This window comes from Microcaecilia unicolor, chromosome 10, assembly GCF_901765095.1.
Source record: "Microcaecilia unicolor chromosome 10, aMicUni1.1, whole genome shotgun sequence".
NCBI lineage: Eukaryota > Metazoa > Chordata > Amphibia > Gymnophiona > Siphonopidae > Microcaecilia > Microcaecilia unicolor.
The window spans coordinates 40,047,129-40,064,369 of NC_044040.1; the positions used below are offsets into that span (position 1 = coordinate 40,047,129).

Sequence of the window (17,241 nt, forward strand, 5' to 3'; positions counted from 1 at the left end):
TGCTACCAACAACAAAGAACGACAACGAGGATGCAGCAGCTCATAAAGTTGTTTGCTTTACTACTACTTAACATTTCTAAAGCGCTACTAGGGTTACGCAGCGCTGTACAATTTAACATAAAAGAACAGGCCCTGCTGAAAGAGCTTACAATCTAACTTTGTTTTGAGTGTACTGGATGATGGCTGTACGGCGGAGTAGAAACAGAGATTATCCTAATTGGTTTCAACAAGGAGGTTTTCAGTAAACAAAATAAAATATAGAAGAGAAAACGAGATCCCTTTTTTATTGGACTAACAACATCGCTTTCGAAGGTAACCCTTCTTGAGATCAAAATAAGCAAACAATGAGGTTTAAGTTTAACAGACCTCGGGTGAGACAGCGTCAGCCTCCCATTGTCTCGTGACGCTTTCTCTTGTCAATTAAACCGAAGGAGCTTTTCAGCCAATCTCTGACTAAACTTCCTGGACACCTCGGCCTCGATTGGTCTGTAGAAGTGCTTACGTCATTAGAAAGGGCACTCAGGCGGCCAGTTCTAGAACACGTTGCTTTCTTGTTGTGTCTGTCTGTGGTGCCCTTTTTGTGAGTTCGTTGCTTTTTACTTCGGAATTCGATGGCGTCTGTAAGAGAAACGTGAAGGAGTTATGCGTTTCCATGTAGAACAAATCTCTATAATTGCCAAACTGTTAATACTGAATTGTTGGGAGAAATGCGGCGGGTGGTGTGCGCTATGTCGGGCGGCGTGGACAGCTCGGTGGCCGCGTTATTGCTGAAGCGGAGAGGTGAGCTGAGCTCTACTGTTGGCTCACCCGGAAGGGGTTGGGGACGGGGTATCTGCCCACGAACTTATGGAATAAGAAAGGGAAAGAGCACGATATGGATCTAACGGCAACACAAGGAGCTCTTTCTTAGACGGCTGCTTTAGTGGTGTCTGTGTTGCAGAGTAATTCTCATGTAGTATTTGCTAGTGGTTGACTGGAGTTAGTATGAAGTAAGCATGTAATAAGTATACAGTATAACAGCAGCGGTTAATGACCTCATGAAGGGTCAGAATGATTTATTTCAATCATTTGTACAGTTTGGCTAGTGAAGATCTTTCCTGACTACCTTGTTTACTGATTATTTTTTTATTTTATTTCTACAAAACTAGGTGAAAACTTTTTAACTTGCTGAAAATCCTGTTCATTCATTGTCCAAAGCATCTGCTAGTAACCTACTGTGTGACCTTGAACAAGTTACTTTATTTTAATGTACCTGCATCGGGTTTCCCAGCTTTTGCTGTATGGTACAGTTACATTTGTGAAAAATATATGGAGCAGCAAACTTTAAATACCTAATACACAATTAAAGGTTTGCTGAAAATAGGGGGAGTGGAGGAAGTGGCCTAGTGGTTAGGGTGGTGGACTTCCTGGGAGACTGAGGAACCGAGTTCGATTCCTGGCACAGGCAGCTCCTTGTGACTCTGGGCAAGTCACTTAACCCTCCATTGCCCACCGCATAGAGCCTGCCATGAGTGGGAAAGCGTGGGGTACAAATGTAATAAAATAAATAAATAAAAACCCACACTGGTTTCACAGGGTATAACGTCTTACCCAGTGAATCCTCAAAAGCTCCTAATAGCATTACTTTTTTAATGAAAATCCACTATATTATCAGAAGCACCAGTATTATTGGTTTCTCATTAAAGAGAAAAAAAGAAACTGTGAAAAAACCCCTCTTGAGCCAGGAAAAAAATAACTGTTTCAAAAAAAAAAAAAAACCCCCCTTTAAGATATAAAATATCTAAATTCAGGAACCCGTTGTAGGTATCTCCTAAAGTAAAAAGCTGTTCCAATATAAATTATTCCACAGAATCAGTTCCAACCTTCTCCAATCAAAAAATGAAGCAAGTTAAATGTATTGTTTTCTTCAAACACATCGTATTTATGTGTATTTTCAAAGCAGTTTGACTTACAAAGTTACATATTAACCTATGGAACTTTGAAGTCTAAGTGCTTCGAAAATGAGCCCCATTGTGTCCTCCTTTGTTACGAGTTACTTCTGCTGCTCTTCTTGTTTCATACCGGCTGAGGTCATAGGGAAGGAAAAACCACCTCGCCAACTTTGACGGGAGATACGTACAAACCTGAACGGGAACAGGCACAGACTCCGCATTCATTAAACTCCAACAAGGCTGCCTTGTTTTGCTATCTGCTGTATAGAAACAGAGAAACATGATGGCAGATAAGGCCTGTATGGCCCATCTAGTCTGCCCATCCTCAGTAACCACTAAATCCCCCTTTTCCTAAGAGATCCCATGTGTCTGTCCCATGCCTTCTTAAACTCTGACACAGTCTTTGTCTCCATGACCTCCACTGGAAGGCCGTTCCATGCATCCATCACCATTTCCATGAAAGAGTATTTTTTTATTTTTGTTATATTTGTACCCTGCGCTTTCCCACTCATGGCAGGCTCAATGCGGCAGGCAATGGAGGGTTAAGTGACTTGCCCAGAGTCACAAGGAGCTGCCTGTGCCGGGAATCGAACTCCGTTCCCCAGGACCAAAGTCCACCACCCTAACCACTAGGCCACTCCTCCTCAGATTCATCCTAAGCCTATTTTCACTTAACTTCATCTTATGTCCTCTCATTCCAGAGGTTTCCTTCATTTGAAAAGACTCACCTCCTGTACATTAATGCCACTGAAGTAAACGTCTCTATCATATCCCCTCTCTCCTACCTTTCTTCCAGCATATACATTGAGAGTTCATGAGCCTGGCTCTATATGTTTTATGACCGAGACCGCTGACCAATTTTGTAGCTGCCCTCTGGGCCGACTCCATCCTGTTTATATCTTTCTGTAAGTACGGTCTCCAGAATTGCACAGTATTCTAAATGGGGGCCTCGCTGCGTCAGGAGGCTGAAAAGGATTTATCTTCTGAAGAAGCAGGTGGTGAAAAAAGGCGCCCTTGTTGGGGTTTAATGAATACAGAGTCTGTGCCTGTTTCAGGTTTGTGTGTATCTCCTGTCAAAGTTAACACAGTGGGGTTTTTTCTTCCCTCGGACGTCAGCCGGTCTGAAGCAAGAAGAGCCAAAGAAGTAATGCATAACGCAGGAGGAGGACACAATATGATGTATTTGGAGAGGACAATACATTTAAGATCAGTTGCTTCATTATTTGATTGGAGCGGGTTAGTACAGGTTGTTTGGAATAATTTATATTGGAATGGCTTTTTACTTTAGAGCAGTGTTTCCCAAGTCCGGTCCTGGAGTACCATTTGCCAGTCAGGTTTTCAGGATAGCCACAATGAATATTCATAAACTTCATTTGCATACTGCCTCCATTATATGAAAATCATTTTCATGCATATTCATTGTGGCTATCTTGAAAACCTAACTGGCAAGGGGTATGCCAGGGCTGCATTTGGGGAAACACTGCTTTAGGGGATTCTGAATTTGGATATTTTATATCTTAAAGGGATTTTTTTTTTTTAGAACATTTATTTTTCTCCTGGATCAGGAGGGTTTTTCCACTGGGGGATTTTTTTTTTTGGGCTTCCTTTTAATGAGAAACCAATGATATGGTGCTTTTAATAATATCGTGTATTTTCATGGAAAAGTAACGCTATTAGGAGCTTTGAGGTTTCAGTTGGTAAAAATGATATCCTGTGAAACTAGTGTGGGGTTTCTTTCCTCTTATTTTCAGCAAACTTTTGATTGTGTATTAGAGAATTATATTTGTATGACTTCGTTGCCTTTTTGGAAGCTTTCCTATTTATCAAGAGAGAAATCTGCTGTAATGTTCACTGGTTCAGTTATTAAATTATTATTGTAAAAATGCAATATTTGATATCTAAAGAGGTCTCAGGTCTATGACTGTCGTCTTGGTAGGATACCAAGTGATGGGTGTATTTATGAAGAACTGGGACTCTGTGGACGAGCATGGAATCTGCACCAGTGACAGAGACTGTGATGATGCTTACAAGGTTTGCCAGAAGTTGGATATCCCCTTTCACCAGGTTTCCTATGTGAAAGAGTACTGGCATGATGTTTTTAGGTGGGTATATTTCTGAAATTGAATGAACTTAGGTTGTATTTACTTCAAGTACAAAGTCTGCCCAGCACCAGCCTTAGTTCATCACAGCTGGAGTTGCCATCTAAGTGCCATTCACACATCCACACACATGCAGTCCTTCAAGGTTTTTGGTTTTGTTTTTTTAATCATCCATTTTCTAATTCGAGATCCTGTTCCTCCCACGCCTTTTTGAATTCCATCACCGTTTTTGTCTCTACCACCTCCCTCTGCTTTTACTACATTCTCTGGCAACAAATTCCAGAGTTTAATTACACATTGAGTGAAGAAATATTTTCTCCAATTCATTTAAAATTTACTAGTTTGTAGCTTCATTGCGTGCCCCCCCCCCCCCCCCCCCCAAATCTTAGTGTTTTTGGAAAGAGTAAACAAATGATTCACATCTTCCCATTTCACACCACTCATTATTTTATAGACCTCTATCATATCTCCCCTTAGCCGTCTTTTCTCCAAGCTGAAGAGCCCTTGCCGCTTTAGCCTTTCCTCATAGGGAAGTCATCTCGTCCCCTTACATAAGTGCATAAGTATTGCCATACTGGGTCAGACCAAAGGTCCATGAAGCCCAGCATCCTGTTTCCAACAGTGGCCAATCCAGGTCACAAATACCTGGCAAGATCCCAAAAAAGTACCTTTTTCTAATTCCACTATATCTTTTTTGAGATGTGGTGACCAGAATTGAACACAATTTTTGAGGTGTGTTCGCATCATGGAGCGATACAAAGACGTTACATAAGTACATACAGTGGGGGAAATAAGTATTTGATCCCTTGCTGATTTTGTAAGTTTGCCCACTGACAAAGACATGAGCAGCCCATAATTGAAGGGTAGGTTATTGGTAACAGTGAGAGATAGCACATCACAAATTAAATCCGGAAAATCACATTGTGGAAAGTATATGAATTTATTTGCATTCTGCAGAGGGAAATAAGTATTTAATCCCTCTGGCAAACAAGACCTAATACTTGGTGGCAAAACCCTTGTTGGCAAGCACAGCGGTCAGACGTCTTCTGTAGTTGATGATGAGGTTTGCACACATGTCAGGAGGAATTTTGGTCCACTCCTCTTTGCAGATCATCTCTAAATCATTAAGAGTTCTGGGCTGTCGCTTGGCAACTCGCAGCTTCAGCTCCCTCCATAAGTTTTCAATGGGATTAAGGTCTGGTGACTGGCTAGGCCACTCCATGACCCTAATGTGCTTCTTCCTGAGCCACTCCTTTGTTGCCTTGGCTGTATGTTTTGGGTCATTGTCGTGCTGGAAGACCCAGCCACGACCCATTTTTAAGGCCCTGGCGGAGGGAAGGAGGTTGTCACTCAGAATTGTACGGTACATGGCCCCATCCATTCTCCCATTGATGCGGTGAAGTAGTCCTGTGCCCTTAGCAGAGAAACACCCCCAAAACATAACATTTCCACCTCCATGCTTGACAGTGGGGACGGTGTTCTTTGGGTCATAGGCAGCATTTCTCTTCCTCCAAACACGGCGAGTTGAGTTCATGCCAAAGAGCTCAATTTTTGTCTCATCTGACCACAGCACCTTCTCCCAATCACTCTCGGCATCATCCAGGTGTTCACTGGCAAACTTCAGACGGGCCGTCACATGTGCCTTCCGGAGCAGGGGGACCTTGCGGGCACTGCAGGATTGCAATCCGTTATGTCGTAATGTGTTACCAATGGTTTTCGTGGTGACAGTGGTCCCAGCTGCCTTGAGATCATTGACAAGTTCCCCCCTTGTAGTTGTAGGCTGATTTCTAACCTTCCTCATGATCAAGGATACCCCACGAGGTGAGATTTTGCGTGGAGCCCCAGATCTTTGTCGATTGACAGTCATTTTGTACTTCTTCCATTTTCTTACTATGGCACCAACAGTTGTCTCCTTCTCGCCCAGCGTCTTACTGATGGTTTTGTAGCCCATTCCAGCCTTGTGCAGGTGTATGATCTTGTCCCTGACATCCTTAGACAGCTCCTTGCTCTTGGCCATTTTGTAGAGGTTAGAGTCTGACTGATTCACTGAGTCTGTGGACAGGTGTCTTTCATACAGGTGACCATTGCCGACAGCTGTCTGTCATGCAGGTAACGAGTTGATTTGGAGCATCTACCTGGTCTGTAGGGGCCAGATCTCTTACTGGTTGGTGGGGGATCAAATACTTATTTCCCTCTGCAGAATGCAAATAAATTCATATACTTTCCACAATGTGATTTTCCGGATTTAATTTGTGATGTGCTATCTCTCACTGTTACCAATAACCTACCCTTCAATTATGGGCTGCTCATGTCTTTGTCAGTGGGCAAACTTACAAAATCAGCAAGGGATCAAATACTTATTTCCCCCACTGTAAGTAATGCCATACTGGGAAAAGACCAAGGGTCCATCGAGCCCAGCATCTTGTCCACGACAGCGGCCAATCCAACATTCTATACATGTTATTCCTGGGATTTTGGATTTTTCCAAGTCCGTTTAGTAGCGGTTTATGGACTTGTCCTTTAGGAAACCGTCCAACCCCTTTTTAAACTCTGCTAAGCTAACCGCCTTCACCACATTTTCCGGCAATGAATTCCAGAGTTTAATTACACGTTGGGTGAAGTAAAATTTTCTCCGATTTGTTTTAAATTTACTACACTGTAGTTTAATCGCATGCCCCCTAGTCCTAGTATTTTTGGAAAGCGTGAACAGACGCTTCATATCCACCTGTTCCACTCCACTCATTATTTTATATACCTCTATCATGTCTCCCCTCAGCCGTCTCTTCTCCAAGCTGAATAGCCCTAGCCTCCTTAGTCTTTCTTCATAGGGAAGTCGTCCCATCCCTGCTATCATTTTAGTCGCCCTTCGCTGCACCTTTTCCAATTCTACTATATCTTTCTTGAGATGCGGCGACCAAAATTGAACACAATACTCAAGGTGCGGTCGCACCATGGAGAGATACAACGGCATTATAACATCCTCACACCTGTTTTCCATACCTTTCCTAATAATACCCAACATTCTATTTGCTTTCCTAGCCGCAGCAGCACACTGAGCAGAAGGTTTCAGTGAGTTATCGACGACGACACCCAGATCCCTTTCTTGGTCCGTAACTCCTAACGTGGAACCTTGCATGTCGTAGCTATAATTCGGGTTCTTTTTTCCCACATGCATCACCTTGCACTTGCTCACATTAAACGTCATCTGCCATTTAGCCGCCCAGTCTCCCAGTCTCGTAAGGTCCTCTTGTAATTTTTCACAATCCTGTCGCGAGTTAACGACTTTGAATAACTTTGTGTCATTTTTGTTTTCCATTCCTTTCCTAATAATACCCAACATTCTATTTGCTTTCTTAGCCGCCGCCGTCGCACACTGAGTGGAGGGTTTCAATGTATCATTGATGATGCCTAGTTCCCGTTCCTGGTTGGTGACTCCTAATGTGGAACCTTGCATTACATAGATATAATTTGGGTTCCTCTTTCCCACGTGTATCACTTTGCACTGGCTCACGTTAAACGTCATCTGCCCAGTCTCCCAGTCTCGTAAGGTCTACTTGTAATTTTTCACAATCCTTTTGCAATTTAACAACTTTGAATAACTTTGTGTCGTCAGAAAATGTAATTACCTCACTAGTTACTCCCCTCTCTAGATCGTTTATAAATATGTTTAAAAGCAGCGGTCCCACATAGACCCCTGGGGAACCCCACTATCTGCCCTTCTCCATTGAGAATGCTGACCATTTAATCCTACTCTCTGTTTTCTATCTTTTAACCAGTTTTTAATTCACAATAGAACACTACCTCCTATCTCATGACTTTCCAAATTCCTCTGGCGTCTTTCAAGAGGTACTTTGTCAAACGTCTTTTGAAAATCCAGATACACAATATCAACTGGCTTGCCTTTATCCACGTGTTCATTCACCCCTTCAAAGAAACGTAATAGATTGGTGAGGCAAGATTTCCCTTCACTAAATTCATGTTGGCTTTGTCTCATTAATCCATGCTTTTGAATATGCGCTGTAATTTTGTCTGTACCATTTCACCCAGCATCGACGTCGGTCTCACCAGTCTATAATTTCCCGGATCTCCTCTGGAACCTTTTTTAAAAAATTGGCATTACATTGGCCACCTTTGGGTTATCGCCCACAAAAACCAGGCCAGATCAGGATTGTTTTTGATTCCAGTGCTCAATATCAAGGAATCTCAATCAACAAGGGGCTACTTTCTGGGCCTGATGTGATTAACAGTCTAATGGAGTCTTGATTCGCTTCAGAAAGAACCCTATCGCCATAATGGTAGATATCCAGCAAATGTTCTACTGCTTTGTTGTACACCCAGACTACAGAAACTACTTGAGATTCCTGTGGTACCTTGATAATGACTTCAACCAGGACATTGGAGAATGCTGTTTAACATATTTATAAATTATCTGCAAATCAGAATGACTAGTGAGGTGATTAAATTTGCAGATGACACAAAACTGTTCAAAGTTGTAAAACGCATGCGGATTGTGAAGAATTGCAAGATGACCATAGGAAACTGGAAGACTGGGCATCCAAATGGCAGATGAAATTTAATGTAGACAGATGAAAAGTGATACACATTGGGAAGAATAATCAGAATCATAATTTATCTAATGCTAGGGTCCACTTTAGGAGTCGGCTCTCAAGAAAAAGACCCAGTTGTCATTGTTGACAGTACACTGAAATCAGCGTCACCTCCTAGATCTGTCCGCAGCTCATGTAACCGGCTCACAGAATGCGTCTGCAGACTTTCTCAGTTGTCAGGCTCTGGACCCAGGAGAAAGGGGGAACAGTTTACAAGAATTCTTTCTATGAGCTCTCAAAGCATGATCTTAAAATGAACTGGGTCAGCCATTCAGAGCCAAAATGACATGGCAATGTCAGACTGATACATGAAGCAATCATACAGCTTCTAAATTGTCTTTTGCTCTTCAGCACATACCATTGGATTCTATATATGGCGACTAGTTATGCATGCAAATTTGGTTGTGGGCCAAATTATGCTCATATCTTGATTAACCAGCCGGTCAGCGCCAATAATTGGCCACTAACATTAATTGGCACTAATTTAGAATTTATGTGCATAACTTGCTAAGCATATTCTATAAAGTGCTTTGTGCAAATTCTACCAAATGTATCTCAGAAGGGCGCATGGGCGGGTCGTGGGCTTTCCTAAATTTTCTGCATAGTCTTATAGAATACACCTGATCTCTGCATAAATTAGACGCCGGTATTTACACTAGGTTTTAGTTGGCGTAAATAAATGCGCCTACATTTTAATCATGGGGTGGCCACTAGGTGTATTCTATAAACCATGTCTAACTTTAAGTGAAATTTGTAGAATCCACCTAGGCACATTTTTATTTATTTTATTTATTTCAGATGCTATGTATAGAATTTAGTCCATAATGCCGTCAACATTATAGTCACTGGATTTCTCTACATGTGCTCTCTAAGCTACATAATTTTTTAGCATATTTTTGCTTGTTTGTAAGCCTCAATTTAGGGTTTTATTATTCCATTGAAATGATTAATGGATACTGGCAATATGATGTTTTTTAGCCCCATATATTTTATGTAAGCAATGGAGTTTTTCTAACCTGTGATGGTGACTTTTTTTCAGGGTTTGTTTCCCTATTTTTTTTTTTCCAATATTTGCCACTGAGGTCTTTTCTCCACTGACTTTGAGCAGGTGGAATTTCCATCTTTTTTTTACACAGTTTGGGTGGTTTATTGATTTGGATTAGTTTTGTGCATACCATGATTGTTAATCTTGAAACTAGAATAGTCAAGTGTATTTGAATAACATTATGTAGCTTGGGAAATGTAATCAAGAATAAGGCAGTGCAATGTGTGCAAGAATTTATTAATTATCATCCTTTTTTATTGTAGCTATCTCTTAAATGAATATGAAAAAGGACGGACCCCTAATCCTGATATAATATGCAACAAGCATTTAAAATTTAATTATTTTATTCGTTATGCTTTGGATAAACTAGGTAAGTGCCATATTTCCCTTTTTTATTATCTTATGCTGTATGACACTTATTACTCTTGCCAAATAGAAGGAAATTGTTCAACTTGAAAAGGTTGATACCATAAAAATACTGTTTAAAAGGAACCTGTACCTGTTAAAACTTGAAATATAGCATTATCAGCAGAGATGTCTATTTGATTTCACCAGCAGGTGGAGACACAATCACCTTGAATTGAAATTTCTGTCTCCATTGTAACAGAAAATATTCTTGTTTTATGTGCCTCAGTAGGTGCTCAAGCAGAGCTTTGGGCTGGCTTTCTGTAAAATAGTTCTGTGTGTGAGAGCTGTGTGTAAAGCTATATGTCAGTTCACTTGTTGTATATGTTGCTTATGCTGTACATGCGTCATAGTAGAAATACGCTAGTCACGGGTATACATAAGTTTATGATCTTTAGTGTGTGTGTGTACTTTTCTTTATTTAATTTTATTGCATTTAGTTTCTTCTGGTCCATGGTACTATGAGCTTTGATTCATAACTGTCATGTAATTTTCTCCATTTTTAGAACCTCTTTCCTCTCAGCTTTCAGCTCCTTCTAGAATCTGGCTGGTGTGTCCCAGAGTTGAGGGGGGTCATTCATGCTGTCTGCTGCAGGGCTTATAGGAATAGAATGAGGCGCTGAGATGTTTCATCTCCACTGTAAAGGACAACTGTAAAAATTAGCAAAATACACCTCTGTGAATTACAAAAAGAATTTGGATGTTCGCCTGTGCCTGCTATATTGGATGTTGCAGGATGAACCTCTTTTCAGGTCCTGACACTGAGACAGAGCTTAGTGTGCTCTAAGAATAAAGACATAAGAATGTTGAATCCAGCTCTTTCCTCCTCCAGCCCACTGCAGTTCTTGTAAATTGCTTTCTCATTTTCTGAGGGCTGCCCCAGACTTTAGCTTAGGTTCTGTTTGTAGTGGGTAAGCTTTCTCATTGTGCTTATTTTCTAGAGGATTTTCTCTAGGGAGGGGAAAAAGGTGGTGTTGGTACCATAACCTCACCCCCACCCGTTCAAAAAGCACCACTCTCACACAGAGGTAGTAGAATAGAGGTGCTTGTTTTTAAAAATAATCAGTGAGGGAGCAGAAGAGCAGGGTCCTGCTAATTAATACCTCCCATCCCCTACATTTGCTACTGCAGAGCTCTGGACCTAGTATACCAGAAATACCAGTACCCAGCTCAGTAGCGATAGCATTGGAACTGAAGAAGCTCCACAACTGAAGGAGCTTTCCAGCTGCTGGTTAGTGGGACAAGCTGTGATATATCTATCTATCTATCTATATCTATCTTTTTTTTTTTTAATAAACGATCTGCAGCCTATTGAAACTTCAGTGAAACGTGTGTGACCCCGCTTTTCTCCAGGCTGATACTAGCACAGTCCCCCTTTCCCCAGCACATGTCCTCTACCTAATTAAGGTAATGCTAGCATGCATCTCCCTTCTATGCTCCTGTTGCAACTGTCCTCTTGTATCCTACCCATTAGAGCTGCCATTGTCCTCTGACCACCATGATTGTATTTCCAATTCCACAAATTTTTCATTGCGCATGTGTTAGAATGAGTTCCTTCAGCTGCTGAGTGAGCCCCCTGGTGACTGACTTTGGGAGAGCATGCTTGCCATTATCGTTTATTTCTTTACTAGACCGTCACTTATTACAAAGGTAAATCAGAACGGTTTACAATACAACATAACATTAAGATAATCAGTAGACATACTCTGAAATCCATTTATGATAGAAAAGCACTGCAAAAAGTCAACACACATACAGATTTCACAAGCATAGTTGTTATGTTTGAATGGCAGAAGCTCTGGGTTGGAGTCCTAGACTGGAGATGCTGGAGAGCAGCCATGACAGTCCCCAGAGAAAGAATGTCTAAGCATCAGTCTCTCTAGTGATACATGCTTCACTTTAATTGTGAACCTGACCTGTTATCCAGGTGTTTTGTATGGATTGCATTGTCAGAAGCTATCATCTTAAAAACTGGAATTTTGTAAAGGCTCTTGAAACCGTCTGGGACTTTTTGCAATTCAGAGTCATTTGATCATATCATGTTCTGAACTGGAAATGAAAATGTTTGAAAACCCTGCCTCAGTGGCTTTAGAGAGTTAACCTGCAAGGAGGAGCATACACTGCTAACCTCCTTACTGGGCAGATGAAATTTACCATTTTGGCTATTTGTTGTCTACCCTGTACTATGTACTTTTTTTTTTTTCCATACCAAGCAGATACTGAGCTTTACAATCACATTTTTGATGCACAGGGGCTGATGCAATTGCTACAGGCCATTATGCCAGAACCTCCCAAGAGGATGAGGAAGTATTTCACCAACGACACGTGGAAAGGCCAGAAGGACTTTTTAGGAACAGATTTGAAGTTAGAAATGGTAAGTGACAGAGAGTCACAGAAGATTCTCCCAGATGTACATGAGGGTGTATCTGTGCTGGAACTGCATGGTTCGAGAGAAGAAACATTAATAAAGGGGCCCCTTCTTTTTTCAGTCTGGTGTTACAGGACTGTGTCCTCTGTCCTTCATCCTACCCTCGCACCCTCTAGTACCAGGGTGGGCAGGAGGGCACTGTGCTTAATACAAGCAGTGCGTTGTTTCTAGCAAAAAAGGTACCGGTACTCAAATGCTAGGCCACTCTTCAGGGGTGGGGTGATCACTGAGGGACCCATCCCACAATAGCCAGGCCCCCTGCAACCAGTCATAGAATCTATGACAAGGCAGAACTGGTTTGTATAGCCTGAGCTCTTTCATTAAAACTTGGGGTCCATGGGTCAATTTTAGCAGACAATGGAAAAGGTGCCGGTACTCAGTACCCCCAAGTACTCCCTAAAAAAGCCCTGAATACAAGTTTTACTTGGCAATTGTAGAAGGTGGCATGATGAAGCAAACTTGCATGTTTTGACAGAGAATGTGTTAGTGACCACTGTCTTCAATAACCTCTGTATGACACAAATTGTTTGCTGGAGCATGATTTGATTGCTCATAATACTGTATAAGGTTGCATTTGGTCAAGCAGAAGCTGTGATTTCATGACTTTAAAGAAACTAGTATGCATCTTTCCTGGGAACATTTGGCCAGAGGACGTTTTGTAAAATTCAGGGTTTCTTTTTTTTTTTTTTTAAACTTCTTGACAGGCAGGAGGAGTTAACATAGAAAGAACTTGTCTATTGCCAGGTTTCATGTCTTGGAGATAAATTCAGTCTGAAGTAATGAAGCCACCTCATAGAAAGGAAAAGAGGAAGAAAATTATATCATACTGTCTTGCAAAAATTTATATTGCTTAAAACAAAAGAAGGCTAAATGATTAAAAACATAAAAATGTAGAAAATGATGGTGGGTAAAGACTATCCCCCAGATATTTAGCAGGCAGCGTGGTTAGCTGCTGCCATCAGTGCTGACCCTGGTATATTCAATACCGGGCTGTTTCCGGTGACTGGTATTGAATATCTGGGGTTTTTTTTTTTTTTGGTTGTCTGTAATTAACTGGCTATTTGAATATTCAGCGTTTGGCTGATTAAATTAATAGTAGTTAAAGATAGCATTTTGGCGGTCCAATTTTGCCTTCTAGATTTAGCTGACCAGCACATGAATATTCGTGGTTAGCTTATTTATTTATTAGGATTTATTTACCACCTTTTTGAAGGAATTCACTCAAGGCAGTGTACAGTAAGAATAGATCAAACACGAGCAATAGGCAATTACAGCAGTAAAAATATTCAAAAAGCAATACAAAGTATGGCATGGTATACTATTTACAATAATACACTCAAGCTATATCAATAATTGAAATTCCTAACACAGGCTCACACTCCCTGTGTGAATATATTGTGGAACTCCCACCAAGTCAGCAGCTTAATCAAATATTTTAAATGTGGAGAAAAAAAAGACTTCGAGTCGCCGCCCAGCCAGTCCACCTCAGCGGACTATAAGGCATGAGCTCGGCGTGCCATCATATAGCTTAAAAAAAAACCAAAAACTCCACATCTACTAAATGTCAATCACCAATTCTATTATGTGATCTGCTGTCTACTTTGTGTGTCCACTATAACTTCTATCAATGTACTGTATCCTCTTAGTGAAAACTCTTAAGCGACCCAAGTCCTGTTACATCCTGTTGAATGCAAATCTAACAAGTCTTTCAAGAAGAAGTCACCCAAAACCACTTAGCTGAATGTTATCGCTAAAATGTCCTTCTCTGGGCGGCACTTCTCACTTCATGACCCGAGAGGGAGCCCCCGTTTCGCGAATGCTGCGTCAGGGGTAATTTCCAAAGTTCTTAATCACAAAATTGCATCCACTGCCATTTCACTCCGTTTCCTCCTAAGGCTTACTGCAAAACGGACTTGATTTTCCAAGTACTCCAACCGACGATGTGTAAAATTCTTATCCTTAATTGAAACTGTACCCAACGAGTCCAAAGTCTGAATTTTAGTGTCTAGAGAATTTATTTTAGAAGACTTGCTGGGCGGTTTCCTGTGCTTGGAGAAGAGCAGCTTCAGACAAAGATTTATATCGTTAGTATTTTTCAAAGGAAGAATGTATATCAGATGTAAGGTCCCAAAGTGACTCCAATGTCACAACGGCAGGTTTCGCTAAAACCCGGATAGATACCTCAGGAGTAACTGAACTAGATATCTGGTAAAGAGTACTCACTTTGTTGAGGTAAAGTTTGTGCTGCATTCTGTATTATCTCCTGACCAAAAATCAAATTCACTGCTGCTATGGAAGCGTGCCCTTCCTGTTTACCTGGTTCTTCACGGCCGGGGTCAGGACTAACTATAGCTGCATTACTTCCTGGCTGTGGTGGTGCCGCTCACAGAACAGGGCTTAGAAAAGCCCCGTCTACACTGCCTACTGATGCCAAAGCGTCAGTTCCAACAGAGGGAGAAGACGCCTGTATGGGTCCAGCTAAGATCCGAATCTTTCGAGGGTCGTCTGCGTCGAAGCCTGGGTCACAGTGGGAGTCGAGGGAAGCTCCCGCACCTTCCCTCTCCTCTTCCCCATAACTGAAGCGCAAGGATCCGCTTCAACGAGTGGCTCAGGTTAAGATCTGGGAGCTGCCGGTGTGGTAAGTCGTCACGGCACCATCTTGGATCCTGTATTATTTTGTTAAATGTAGTATTTTGAATTTTAAAATATTGTGTGCAGGATGAAGGATGTTTTTTTTATAGGAGGCAGTATTGAAGATGGCAAGGCCTGAAAATGCCTAGCAGTGGAGATGGTGAACGCTATCCATGTAATAGATTTTTGGATTTGTTTGGGACACGATATAGAAAGAGGGCAGTAGTAGGAGGGATGGTGGGTTATGTGTGGAGATTTCTGGATAAATCTCAACAGGACAGACCGGATGAGCCATTTTGGTTGTTGATCTGCCATCAGTTATTACTATGTCTATGGTACTGAAAGTATCCACTATATCCTGCCCATGTGTCACTGTAACATGTCATGTATTTTTCACCTTGCAGCTGTTAAACTTCTTCAAAGCGCTGACCACGTCAAAGACCAGACCTTCTTCCTGAGCCAGATTTCCCAGGATGCCTTGAGAAGAACCATCTTCCCACTGGGAGGACTAACCAAAGACTTTGTAAAGAAGATGGCAGCAGAAGCAGGCTTTCAGCACGTGTTGACTAAGAAAGAGGTGTGAACTGGGGAGTAAGTGATAACAAAGACGGAGGGTCCTCTAAGACTGGTGGGAAACACATGGAAGTCCTTCAGTGTATACCCTGGAGCATGATGTGTTTGTAGGAGCAGAAGATAGTATACTTTCATAATAATATATGTTCAGTGTTTTGGATCCTAGAAATTAGTTTGCATAAAAATTTAATTAACATATATGGAGGGAAAAAAGCAGGCTCATATTCAGACCGGGAAACTTCAAGGCAATAGGTCAACCTGTCCAATCAAATTATAATCACCACACGCTTAAAAACTCCTGGTCTCATACAGTGACTCTAAACACTCTGTTCATAAAGATGCATTTAAAAATGTATCATATATAAATACTAAATTATTGAAGTGTGCTTAACTGAAGAATAATCTTCATAGCATTTTCAATGGATAATAACAAACTTCACAAAATAAACATTGATCAACATTTTCAGTAAAAGTAACAAACCCTCCATCCACAATAGTAGTACTCCAACATGGTTATGTTTTGCTTAATGACTTCAGTTATCCAGAGCATAAAACACAAAAATTGTTTACATATATGGTATTGCTATACCCTATATGCTTATCAAAACTCTCTGAAAAGCTTGACACCTGTATTAGGATTTATTTACCGCCTTTTTGAAAGAATTCACTTAAGGTGTTATACAGGAAGAATAAATCAAACATAAGCATAGACAATTACAGCAGTAAAAATATTCAAATAACAATACAAAGTATGGCATAGTATGCTATTGTCCACAAGTAGATGTTAACCCAACCACCAAGCTCTCTGTTTAAACGTATGTCATGATGTATTCATCCTTCCCTGCTAATTCAAACCTGAAATCACTTGAGGCCTTTGGGAAGCTCTAACCAAGAGTGTCTTGATTTTTATCCAAGTTTGTTTTTGTTTGCTATATTATATGAAGACATTTCATTTGTTGTTTTTGATTGTATAAAAGATTTGTTTTAATTTGCAACCAATATTTATTTTTGTGTGGCTTAGTTTTTTCCTCTGGGTTTCTGTCTCAATCAGAACCAGCCTCTAATGGCTCTGGTGCCATCAGCCTTCTGTCCCTGAGGATTTTCCCCCTACTTGAAATTCTCTTCCACATTTAGTGTAGTCGCTACAGCTATAGTTCTAGGCCGAGGACTATCTAGCAGGACTCCTGGAACTCTACATTCATGGACCCTAATATATCCACTACGTGTTACCATAGTACAACTATGACTCCTTCCTCAGGCGTTTGCACACATTTTGGACAGACATGAGGAATGGAATGGCATCCTTGGTCATAGTAATGAGAAGTTGGTGGCTCTTTGCTGCACATCACCACGTGGGATAAATTTCCAGTGCAATATGTGAAGAAAGTTCAAATGTCTCACTATAGTGAGGAACATTGTCCATGTAGTGTTGCATAACTTTACTTGGATAGTGGATTTAGTTCTGTTTCCCAGCTGTAGTCCAGAAGATAAAGGGTGGGAATGTTATGACGGTCTTCTCTGT

The 17,241-nt window shown here is 41.1% G+C and overlaps 1 protein-coding gene across 4 annotated transcripts in view; it reads left to right on the top strand.

Moving 5' to 3' along the window:
• The first annotated feature begins 524 nt into the window (after window positions 1-524).
• TRMU (tRNA 5-methylaminomethyl-2-thiouridylate methyltransferase) overlaps window positions 525-17,241 on the top strand; it is a 34,879-nt gene continuing 18,162 nt past the window's right edge. The window contains exons 1-5 of one of the 4 annotated variants that reach the window (XM_030216828.1): window positions 525-780; window positions 3,868-4,033; window positions 9,946-10,052; window positions 12,339-12,461; window positions 15,551-15,723. In XM_030216828.1, coding sequence (XP_030072688.1) covers window positions 708-780; window positions 3,868-4,033; window positions 9,946-10,052; window positions 12,339-12,461; window positions 15,551-15,723 — 642 coding nt within the window. In that variant the 5' untranslated portion in view covers window positions 525-707. Of the gene's footprint in view, window positions 781-861; window positions 990-3,835; window positions 4,034-9,945; window positions 10,053-12,338; window positions 12,462-15,550; window positions 15,724-17,241 lie in introns of those variants that run through there. The other 3 variants (XM_030216830.1, XM_030216829.1, XM_030216831.1) reach the window with 3 other exon arrangements.